Source organism: Strix aluco, chromosome 13 (genome assembly GCF_031877795.1).
Source record: "Strix aluco isolate bStrAlu1 chromosome 13, bStrAlu1.hap1, whole genome shotgun sequence".
NCBI lineage: Eukaryota > Metazoa > Chordata > Aves > Strigiformes > Strigidae > Strix > Strix aluco.
The window spans coordinates 17,953,916-17,965,198 of NC_133943.1; the positions used below are offsets into that span (position 1 = coordinate 17,953,916).

An 11,283-nucleotide genomic window follows, 5' to 3' on the forward strand; every position below is an offset into this window, starting at 1 on the left:
AGCTTCTTTACACCGTGCTTTATGCATATATTTCATTAATGCAATTGGTGTTATATGTTTAGAGTGCAAACTTTGTAATCTCTATGTGTGTATATTTTGTTTTCCAGTCGTTTTCCCCCTCCCCTTTCCCAAAAGCAGAGAGATCTGTGATAACAAATATCTCTGTGGATCATAACAAAACTTTTCTCAACAGACAAGAAGAGTATGTTGTGAATACATACTGTATCAGTAATGAAGTATATAAGGGATGTGTCTGCCAGTAATGATGCATTTGGCAATGGATCTGGCACCAACCGCTCTCAACCAGACAGAAAATTAGGATCCTGTCTAAAATGTGGAATGAGAGTTTAGTAGTAAACTTGAATTGTAGCTCTGCAAAGCAACTGTACCCCCGCAGTCCCAAGGAAACAATAGATAGTAACTCAGTCTGTGTTCTTATGAGGTATTTTCAGGCATTCATGGGAATCAATTTATATTTTGTCCTCATGTCATGGATTGCAATCCATAGTGGGTGCCATTCAGTTTTCTGGAATGCCCGCCCTTGGAATGACACCTAGTATATTGAAAGTCACAAAATGCAGATAAAGAGAGGCAAAACAAAGGCATTTTAATATCTTGCAACAACCTGTGCTAGATATTTATTTTCTACTGCCAAGCAGAAAGAACGGAAACATACTGACTAATTTTTACCAGAACAATAATGAGACATCCACCAGTAAACATGAGTGTAGGCCAAAGGAAAGCGAAGAGGAGGCCTTCCGGGGGATAAAGTCTACTTAAAATGACATTGGTCCGTGTTCCTCCTGGGTCATAGTAGCATGGGAAAGTCTGGTATTTTTTGAAATTGCTTGCAATTGTTTCTATTCGTGCTTTAACTTCATTGGAGTTCTCCGACTTGCCTGGGACGTATGAGCACTGGAATAAGAAATCAAGGTGATTCATTATAATGGATACTCTAATACAAGGTTTGTAGCTAAGTCTGAGTAAAACAAACATGCTAGTACTGACAGAAACTGGTGGTTTAACTAGCATCCCTGGAGATCATCTTTGTTTCCTTATGTCTGTAACCCAGTTGCCATGTTTCTGTCAGTGTGTCTATGCCCCTAGTGTGCAGATTCACAGATTGGAATAATGTTGGAAACCAATAATACATATGTGCTCAAAATAAAACTGCGGTCTGAGACTTCATTATTACAGTGCCAAGCTCAGATTCCTAGCAGAGCATCTAGGCACCACCATAGCAGAAATGTGTTAGTTGTGCAGGCAAACAAAGTTGCTTCACTGTGCACCTCTGGTTGTAACTAGTAGAAAAATAAGAGGAAAGCACGGCTCTAAGGGGCTTCCTACTTGTCCTCGTAACACAGAACTGTTTTGACGTGTAGTAATAAAGCAAAGTTATTTGTCTTAAGTGGAAATACTATTAGACTTTGAAGCCCTCTCGTTGTTGTTGTTAACAGTTTTTTTACTGCAATATTATTTTACATACATAATAATGCTTAGGTGTTTTAAACGGGAAACTGGCCAAGGCAGAAAGGGGATGGCTCCTGACCTGAAGGCTTGTACTTGCAGTAATGCAAACAGTAGGAAGGAAATCAGCAAATCACCTCTTTGCAGTGAACAAGGCTCTTGTTTCAACGTACAGTGGATAAGTTCTGCTTGGCCACTTCATCGTATGTAGCTTTCTCTGAGATAGTGACTATGAAGATAGGCATTAGCTAGTGAAATTCTCTTTAAGTGTTTTATGCTGTCAGATTTGCACTGTGTGAAACTCTAATTATATAATTTCTTTAAGAAGATGAGCACTTACAGTCTGAGCATGTTTGTTTTGGATTCTGAAAGTGCTTCAGTCTTGGGCATGCAAGATCTGAATTTCACTTTACGTCCCGTTAGGGAGAGTTGAGCTGGAATAAGGCCTCCGAAATACTCGTGGTTTTGGAACTGAACTGAACATGATCTTCCTGGGGACAGCATACCTGCAGGAGCACTTCTGATTGGGGGAGCAAGCCTCAAAATGTTGAGCTTGTTGTTGATTCCCAAGCAGGAGCACTGATGGGAACAAAAGGATAACACCCTACTTTTTTTACCTTCTCTAATCCTTCACAGACTTGTAAAGCCAAATGAATATTGTGCGCCCACATTTCTGTCCCGCACGTGGTCTGCAGTCATCTTCTGGTGAAGAGAGCTCTAAAACAACTGACCAAGGGACCTCCACCACAATACCCAGCCTCTCTGTGTTACACAGGTGCTTACTACAGTGCCACTGCCTTCTCCAGGAGTACAGGTTTCTGCTGCCATACTGGCCAGAAACAGTTGCAGACCAGACCGAAGACATGTGAATTTTCTGGGTGGTGATCTTCCAGAATTACCTATGTTTTTCCTTTCTGTCTAAAATGTGCATCATGTTCCCAACAGCACCCTCATTTCCCCTTTCTCTGCTTTATTTATTCCCTGCTTCATATCATGAACCTAAAATGGAAGTAAAATTGGGATTTGTGCTCTAACTTTGGACAGTTTTTAACTTCAGGTCTGTCCTGTGATAATTCAACAAGCAGCTGACCAAATCACAGCTTAAACTATTTCTTAACATTGGTCTTCAGCTTGGAGACTTACGTATTTTTCAATGTTCAAAAATGTTAAATGTTCATGTTTAGTTGGTGTAATTCCTTAACAAGTATTAACTTAATGTTTGATGTGATGTTTAAAACAAAATCCAAACCTGTCTAATTTCTGGAATATTTTAAAAAATGTCTTGGTCTAAGCACAGACATTAACATGTAAAAGCTGAACAACTCTTATTCTGCTGCTTGGTTTAAAAACAATCACCCCTTCTCCTCAAACGTGTTAGGTGGCAGCAGAGAGTGATTATTCAGTCTGTGTTGCAAGTACCTTAGGATTTCTTTCCAGTGTATCTTCAGTCTGATAGAGCATAACCTCTTGTCCTGAGGCTGTCAGATTAACCCACACCTGTAGACAGGGATAAGGAAAGATGTCCTCATCCTCTGAGGCTTCATTGTTTGGGCAGAGAACTTTGTCCTTGATGTTGGCTTTGAGTAGCTTGCACACAGTTTCTGTTGTCCAAACACTACAAAGACAAAACAAAAGGTATTGCTTTTAAATGCGATAGCAGCATCTGTTATGAATCGTGTGCTGGAGATGCATCTGTGTGTGCCAGCTGCAAGTGGTGGTATGGGTGGAGTTCATGGCTGTTTAGTCTTGGTGCTGTGAACTTTGTCTACTCCCAATCCATGGCTGCACCTGGAGAAGGGCTACCATAGGAAAGCATTTTTGTTGTTGTTTTTGCTGTTTGTTATGCATTCTGTGGTTTGAAGTTAGATTCTAACCCCATCTGTAATCAGCTTCAAGTGTTATTCAGGAAAGAAAAATTGCTATGGATTTTAATATATGGTAGTAAATATTTGGAAGTGCAGTGCACTTGATGTCTCGGGAATATTTTGACTAATTTCATTCAGTAATTCTCAGAACTCGGATCAATTCCCATATTCCCCCCCCCCTTCTCCTTTTCTTTATTACAAGGACCTTTTGTATGAGTAAGTAGCAGGATTTTGTCTGGGAAAAGTTCATTTTTTGCTGTTACTTATCCCTTTTTCTCAAGAGTTACTCTTTTATTACTGATAATATAGTAAGCTTTTGCTTACAGCAGTACACTTTGGTGGCAAAAAAGTAAAGAAATAAACTCTCTCTAGGTCTTAAACTAATCTTTTTATATGCAAATGTCTTGTAATCAGTCTGGAAAAATGTTAATTACTCTGTTTTAAAGATAATGTTTTTCAAACATTTTTGAACTTAAAGGTGCTCTTAGCAGGAAGAATGAGGTGGATGTACTTGCTTTCTCTATCAAAGTCTTCAAGCATGAAAAACTGAGCTGTGCTGTCTGTCTTGTTACTTCATTTTTTCGCAAATTGATTTTGTGTGCGGAGGCAGAACTTGCAAAATGAAATAAAAATGTGGGTAATAGTAACTTCTTCAGTATTCATTGTGTTTTGCAACATGTGCTGTGGTAGACTGGGCTATTGAAGGCTCTAGTTTCTTATCATGGTTGATTTGGAAGATACAGATTCTCAGCTGAACAATTTTACCATGACTTCTGTTGCTCAAGTTTTTATAGTTTTATTGAAGAGAACACACCCTCCTGCACAGGGAAATCTTACCCCCACCCTGCATTTATGCAAGACTTAGCTTTCCATTATCAAACTTTGATACGCATAGTTGTTTTTTATTTTACATGTTTTTATAGTAAATGTTTTGATTTAGTCTGTTCTCATTCTAGCCCTGAAGATGATCCATTCCCTCTCTCTCATGCTTACCTGTAAATGCCTGATGACTTCTTGGCTCACTTTTTTCTTTTTCTTCTGTCTTAAAATCTTATGAGCTCTTCAAGAGCATATTGTTTATTTATTGTACAATGTAGTGACATATATTTCAGCACTGTTTTAATAATTGTATTTGACAGGAAAAAGAAATAGCTTTGTGCTCATAAACAACTGGCTGTTATTACCTTTTAGTGTAGAATGGCACAATGGTGATCCCAATAAAAAAGTACATCATCATGGAGCATGCGACCATTCCCAGTCCCAGGCACAGGGCTCTTGTCTCCCCTCGCTTCTGTGCAGTCACCAGCTTTTTTCCCAACATGATTGAGTTGTGAAATCTGAACAATCTCTTTCTAGGATAAAATAAAATACAGAAAGGAGAGGGAAAATATGACTAGGATTGACTACAGGTATTGCGGTTGTGTAACAACTTTCTGAAATATAATGTATCCCATGGAGGAACAGTCCCATTCTTGCAAAAACTAGAACCAAAGAAAAAGTTACTGTGTTTTTTGTTATCAGTAGACTCCTTTTTTTACTTTGTGATATTTACCACATAGTACTTTAAAGGCGGGGTGGTGGGGAGGACATGGCTAGGAGATGGGGTAGGAAAACCTGATTGCTTTTTTGGAGAGTTCTATTAACAGCCCAGTTGTCCTCAGCCTTAATTCAGTCTGTTTTATGTTGCTGTTTCTCTGAAGTAAGAGATGCTGTGCTGTGTATTGGTAAGGGCTGCATGAAGGGAAAATCTTCCCACAACAGAATCCTTTTTACATTATACCTTTTCTTCTGGATTAGTCTGAAATGTGGCACTCTTATTTCAAAGAGCTGCAATACTTTAAAATTTAGCATTTGAGATGCCCAGTTCAGACTTCTGCATCTTTGTTGTTTGACCTTGTCCATTCAGGGATGCTCAAAACTTGATGTCCAAGCAATAGCTGAGACAAGCTCTGTTTTCTAGACAGAAGTAGTATGATGCCACTAAACACAATGGAACAGGATTAGAAAACACAGCAGTTTAAAACTGCTGTCGTTTAACCACAAGCATGGGGTCAGAGCTGATGTTGGCACTAGTGAGAGAGTGCAAACTGTCATGTGTTGGTGTAACACTGGGGGAACTCAGGCAGAGCTGTCTGAACCTGAGCTTGGGAGTGACTGGCATTTTCCCCCTGCTCCCTTGCCAAATAGCATTTTAAATTACCTTGCTAATGCTTTGGTAAAGAGAATCTGAAAATAATTGCTGTGAAAACATATGCTATTAAATCATTGCGACTGATGTTTAGGATTAATATATAAATGAGCCGTATCGGTTGCTGAGAGTTCAACCCATCACCAGTGTCTGACAGCTGTAACTGAAGGTTTGTGGGGTTTTGTTTTTTAATGAAAACATGGTGCCCGACATAGTTATGGCAAATGACAAGACTGATAAGATGGGAGGGGGTGGGAGAAGGGAGGAAAGCAGAACAGAAGGAGAAAGGGAAAATATGTTGCACACATGCTGAAACAGGTTTCAGTCCTGTTTGCCTGTGCAAGACAACAGTGCACAGCTTCATGCAGTAGCTGGTACATTTTCAGGATTTCAGCTTCAGGTACGTGCAGCTACTTAATGGTTATGCTTACTGGCTGGCCTCTCAGGATGGTGTGGTCCCTGCCCAAATCGACTTGTGTTCAGCCAAGCAACAGAGCAAGACTTAAGTTTAGATCCAGTATAAGACAAGCACAAGCCAAAGTTAGCAAGTAGGCTCGTCGAGTTAACCGTGAGTAGATGGTCCCCAGCTGCCCCAGGCTGGCAGAGCTGTGGTGTTACTGGGGGTGGAGGACACCACTGAGTTTGGTGAAAGGTGAGGTAAAGGCACCATCAGCTCCTGAAAGAAAGAACGAGAATAGAATTTGAATGATGCTTTCTTTACTGTTCTCGTTTTCCCTGGTATAAAAGCACCTTACTTTGACTGTTCAATGATCAAAGAAAAAAAGTATTTGAACATTGAAATTCTACTGGTTTTAGACTACTAAACACATTCAGGTGTTAATTAACAAAAGTATAGAGTCTATGGACAATAAAACAGCTTTGGTCATTTAGCATATCGCAGAGCTCGTTACAGAATTTAAGTATATATTTTGAAGTTGCTAGGACGTGATGTCAAAATGAAAGGCTGTTCTGAGGCGCCCCTAGGAACAAAAGGAGTTGTTGTTGTTGGAATACTGAATTTTGTCCAGTTCCATATTTAATTCCACTTTAAATAAAACATCAATATCCACTGTGAATTTTGTGTACAGCATTTTGAGTGGAATTGCTTTTCTGATGATCATGTATAATTCACTGGCATTATAAGAAGCGTCTTAAGTTGGAAACTGCCATAAGATGAACCTTACCTGCTTACTGGCATTTTGCTTTATTACAGAATGTGAGCTAATACCCTTAAATAAGGCCGTATTGTGTTTTTCTTGGTCTATGGGGCTATAAACAGACCATGTGGCATCAAGCCCTGTCAGTGTGCTCACGCACTGCCTGCATACTTGTGTCTAACCATGCACAGAGGCATGTGCACCCCACAAGGAAATGCATAAATGCTGGTAGTGATGGTTCCTTGAAAACTTCTGTTGTTTCTTTTAGTTCTGTGGGGGAAAAGTGGAAATAGCATTTTCAAAAAACGTACAGTTCCCAAATAATTAAAATATTGGAACACTGCAACACAGCACCTTAAGACCAATTGCTATTAAACTGACTGTCCTTTACCGATTGTGCAGCTTGGTCAAAGGGGCAAATGGAATAAAGGAACATCACCAGTCCTGGACCACAGGCCCTGAGAACATGTGGTGCCCGAGTGGCAGTTCCTTATAGTGGGAAGCTAATGACAGAGAAGTGAAAACTTGTGGTGTTAATGGGAAATCCTTACATAACAGTAACAATGATTAATCTTTGATTAGTTCTGTGGGAAAATGAAAAAGTGAAAGATTGGTACTGCCACCATGACTCGTGGAAAACTTCTGGTGGCCTAGTGCTGTTGATGTCTTGAATTTTAGATGAACCATAACCTTTACATAGCTGTCCCAGTTATGCTGAGAAGTAGTGGGGTAATCAGACCCCTTGTTACATGGAAAACAGGAAGTCTGAGACTATTAATCAAAGAATTAGTAAGAAATGTAATTGCCCCATCAGTCTGCTTGAATGTCAGCCACATACTCAGCAGAAGTACCAGTAAGCTTATCCTTCCTAATCATCTTAAACTGCCAGACTTCATGATACATAAGAAATCATGAAGTGTAAACTGTAAATGTTCACCAGTGGTCAAGAGGTTTTCCCAGTGTTATGTGCAGTGGTGTTCCCCGTCCTGACACCAGCTGGGTGGCCTGACACTGGTTCTCTGCATGGGCTGCTAAGTGATCCTGTTTGCCTCTGCTCCCCTAGTTCAGATGTCGGCTCTATCCCAGAGAGAATAAGGATGCATAAATTATGCAGAGAATGTTAACAAGAAAGATTCGTCTAAAAATATCTCACCAAGTGCTTCTATAAACATAAAAAATAACTGGCTAGGTCTCCCAGGCAGTGTAAATCAAAGGTGCTCACATCACTGTTGTGTTGCTGCACCAGATGAGCTGTGGTCCCTAAAACTGAAATACATACTTCCTGCTGCATTTTTTTTACACTTTAAAATTTAAAAGACCAGAAATATCTGTAACACTATTTCATGTATGTGCAGAATAATTTAAGAGGAAATCCAAGGCAGTGAAGGAAACCTCATGTGCATTTTTTTCCTTTCATACATCAATATTATGTTCGTGTGCTGAAAGTCTTGCGTTATCTGTCAAGACAAAGCTATGCTGCATGCATATAGAAAAACATTTTATTTGGAATTTCTCCATTGTTTAAAAGGTTAATTTTTTTCAGATTAAAATTTTTTCTCTTCTGTCTCCTAGCTCTGTCAATGTATATGAGGAGGAATGTTGGAAGAGCTAATTAAGTGTTTCCTCTGACAAAATCATTAAACCTTTGAAAAAGGAAGCACTGCAGAGGACTTGATTGGCCCAGGAAGTCTCTGAGTGTATTTGAATTGGAAGATCTTGAAGTGTATAATGTGGGTTTTAGTCCAGCCTTCAAGAGCAAATCTAAATGCAAATCTTTTGTACTGAAGATTGTGGTGTGCCTCCATAATTATTAGGAAAATATAAGCTCCAAATCTTTTAATAATGTTCCCTCTCCCTAATCTTTTTTGGTCTAGTTAAATTACACAGTATATTAGCTGTGCAATTTCAGTGTATAAACGCTGTGTTGACAGCTGCTGGTGATAAACCCAGGGATACCATCTGCTCAGGTTTGGAATAGTCCCCTGTTTTGATTAGTAGACATGTTTGATACTTGGTGGGAAGTCTCTGCCGCCTCCTCCCCTATCTCTTGAGGAGTTTCCAGTGCTGTGACCTCCATGAGTTCAGATGAGACCTCTCTTTCGAGCTATTTCAGGCTGCTCTTAACTTGGGTATGGCAGTGTCAGTAGCACTGATGAATTCATCTCACTCGCTTGCAGAAGAAAGGGTGCTAAACCTTTCTGCCAAATTTAAGTTGGGAATAAATATTAACAGTGAGCTAGTCATTTTTTTAAGCTGGTCTATCCTACACCATATGGTGAATTTCCTGTGAGCATTTATGCATTGCTTTCAGATGAGCATCAAGTGCTAACGCTACATCACACCAAGAGGAGTGATTGCAAGTCACCTACATCTCTAAAGCAATGCAGAGTTTTTAAACAGGCCTGGACCCTTTGGCCTCTAGTGCCTCTGCATACAAAAGAGCCATTTGCTTTCTCCTGTCAAGTGCCAACTTAATAGTCACCTTGTTTTAGTCTCCAAACACCTTGTGTGGACCACATAAAAATTGCTGGCCTTGCTGGGTGTGTAACAGGAGCATAGTATTTATTGCCAGCTTATTGCCCAAGTACTTTGTGTGGGAACCAGAGAGCAATTTGAGTTTTAGATCTATAAATATGAGTTCTGTACTGGTTATGCTACTGTGGCAGAGCTGCACAGATTACATATTTACTACTGCCTCTGAGTAGTATTAGTTTGATCACTCACACTTGCCTACCTGTTTCCATGAGTATTTTAACACTGCTTAGATTCTTCTTCCTTTCTGTTCAATCCTGCCCTCATCCTTTTCTTATTTACTGCCTCACTGCTTACACCCTGGACAACAGGCCTGAAGTCAAAAATACATTTGTGTTGGCACTTGCTTCCCCTCTCCCCACCCTCCACTTCCTACTCTAACACTTATATGTGTTTCTTGCTGGTAACAGGTCTGCCTTTGCCAGGGATGCAGGGGCCAGGGAACACTGGTTTTGTTCATTGCAAATTGATAAGAACCCATAACCTAAAAAACATTCTGTGCACCAGAGACCACAAATATTGTGTGTGTTACAGAATAAGGCAATGCTGAACCTTGATGGAAATGTGCACAGAAAAGATTCTGCTGTGTACTCATGCAGCTGTTTTAGAAACCTGAAACAGCAGTATTTTGACTGTGTAACATAACTACATTTATTTTCCAAAATATGATGTATCATTTTCCTTTATTAATGAACTGTTTACCTGATGTGACACTAGAGTGAATTAAACAAGGTAGCTTTTTAGTTTAAAAACCTATGCAGTTGTTTAAGAGAAACTCTATTAGCTTTTAAATCTGATGGTTCTTAAAAAAAGAAAAAAAGAAGTTACTTGTTCAATTCAGCAGCTCTGAAATCTTTTTAGAGTGCTGCTTTTGGATTCTGTGCAGTACCGGGCTGCACAGAATGAATCAATTTAAGGGTAGATTTCAGGGAAGCCTGAAAGAGTTCAAGGGCTTGGTTCCTCTTTTAAACTTTAATTAGAGGTAGACAACCACAGCTTCTAAAGGAATGCTGGACACCCAAAGCCATGAAACTCCAAAGAGTAAAGGTGTATTTACCATTAAAATGAATAAAAGCTATGATCTCATATGGGCTGTGGACTCCTCTAATTTGTGAAAATACTACTATTATTTTTCTAATAATTATGGAGAATTATCAGATTGCATCCTGTTACAAAAGAGAGAACATTTGACTCTTCTGTAGCATGTGGGCTATCTGGGCTGTCCTCCATTAGTGCTGCAGATTTAGGAATATTGTTGCTTCCAAAAACACTGTACTTTTCAAAACTCAAAAGCTATTGCATGCTCCCAAGGAAAAACAGTTGCTTAGAAATATACTTACTGTTTTTGATGAAATGCTTCTTTCTCTGATGAAAAAACTTCTGTTACATGGCAGACGTGGGATAGTAGTGGAACTTAGAGCTCAAAGGATTTTTTATTTATTTTTTTTTTTTCCTTTCCTGTACTTCTCTGGGTTTGCTGTGGCTGAACTCCTAACTTAGTTCCCCTGTTACGAAGCTTTCTGTAACCATAAATGGTAAGGTATGAAGGAGCACTGTCCTTTTTGAGATTAATTGCTGAAAACCAGGAAGTCACAATGCGAAGACCAACTACATGTGAAGAGACTGTTTTCTCATACCCTAGGGCCCCTTTACCACATATCCCAGTGGATTTGTCTGGGATTTAATCCTGGTGGATTAAAGTTATGGTCATACTCCTTATGTACAGCTTTTTAGTTTAGAAATCTGATAGGTCTTTTGGGTAAGATTTAAGGAATTGACTATCAATGACCACTGGTACTGATTCTTAATACCTGAGCTATTAACAGCTATGTGTGAATGCTTTGTTGACACTAGTTTTGGTCAGTTTGGATGCAATAGATGCTGAAATTTTGACTGCACATCAGATTCCCGTAGACAAGAACAAAGCATCCATCATGCCATAGATATGTTAGTGTCCAGCACGTTCCTTTAGCCAGAAACCCAAGTCTGCTTCTGGGACGTATAAACAGACGACTCAGCATAGAAGAAGAGCTAAAATAATGGTTTTTTTCTTCAGCGAAAACAACTCTTTTAT

At 39.5% G+C, this 11,283-nt stretch overlaps 1 protein-coding gene across 3 annotated transcripts; it reads right to left on the reverse strand.

The window, feature by feature from the left end:
* Positions 1-584: 584 nt before the first annotated feature.
* Positions 585-10,960, reverse strand: KCNMB1 (potassium calcium-activated channel subfamily M regulatory beta subunit 1). Of its 3 annotated transcripts, none has more exons than XM_074838413.1 (5): positions 10,550-10,960; positions 6,088-6,196; positions 4,517-4,684; positions 2,887-3,082; positions 585-915 (listed from the first exon to the last, which is right to left on the reverse strand). In XM_074838413.1, exons 3-5 carry the CDS (start codon positions 4,651-4,653, stop codon positions 646-648), a joined length of 603 nt encoding a protein of 200 aa, XP_074694514.1. In that variant the 5' UTR covers positions 4,654-4,684; positions 6,088-6,196; positions 10,550-10,960; the 3' UTR covers positions 585-645. The 3 variants fall into 3 exon arrangements, with proteins under 3 accessions (XP_074694514.1, XP_074694513.1, XP_074694511.1); XM_074838412.1 differs by having other exon boundaries at positions 5,952-6,196; positions 10,550-10,959; XM_074838410.1 differs by lacking the exon at positions 6,088-6,196 and having other exon boundaries at positions 10,550-10,957.
* Positions 10,961-11,283: the final 323 nt, after the last annotated feature.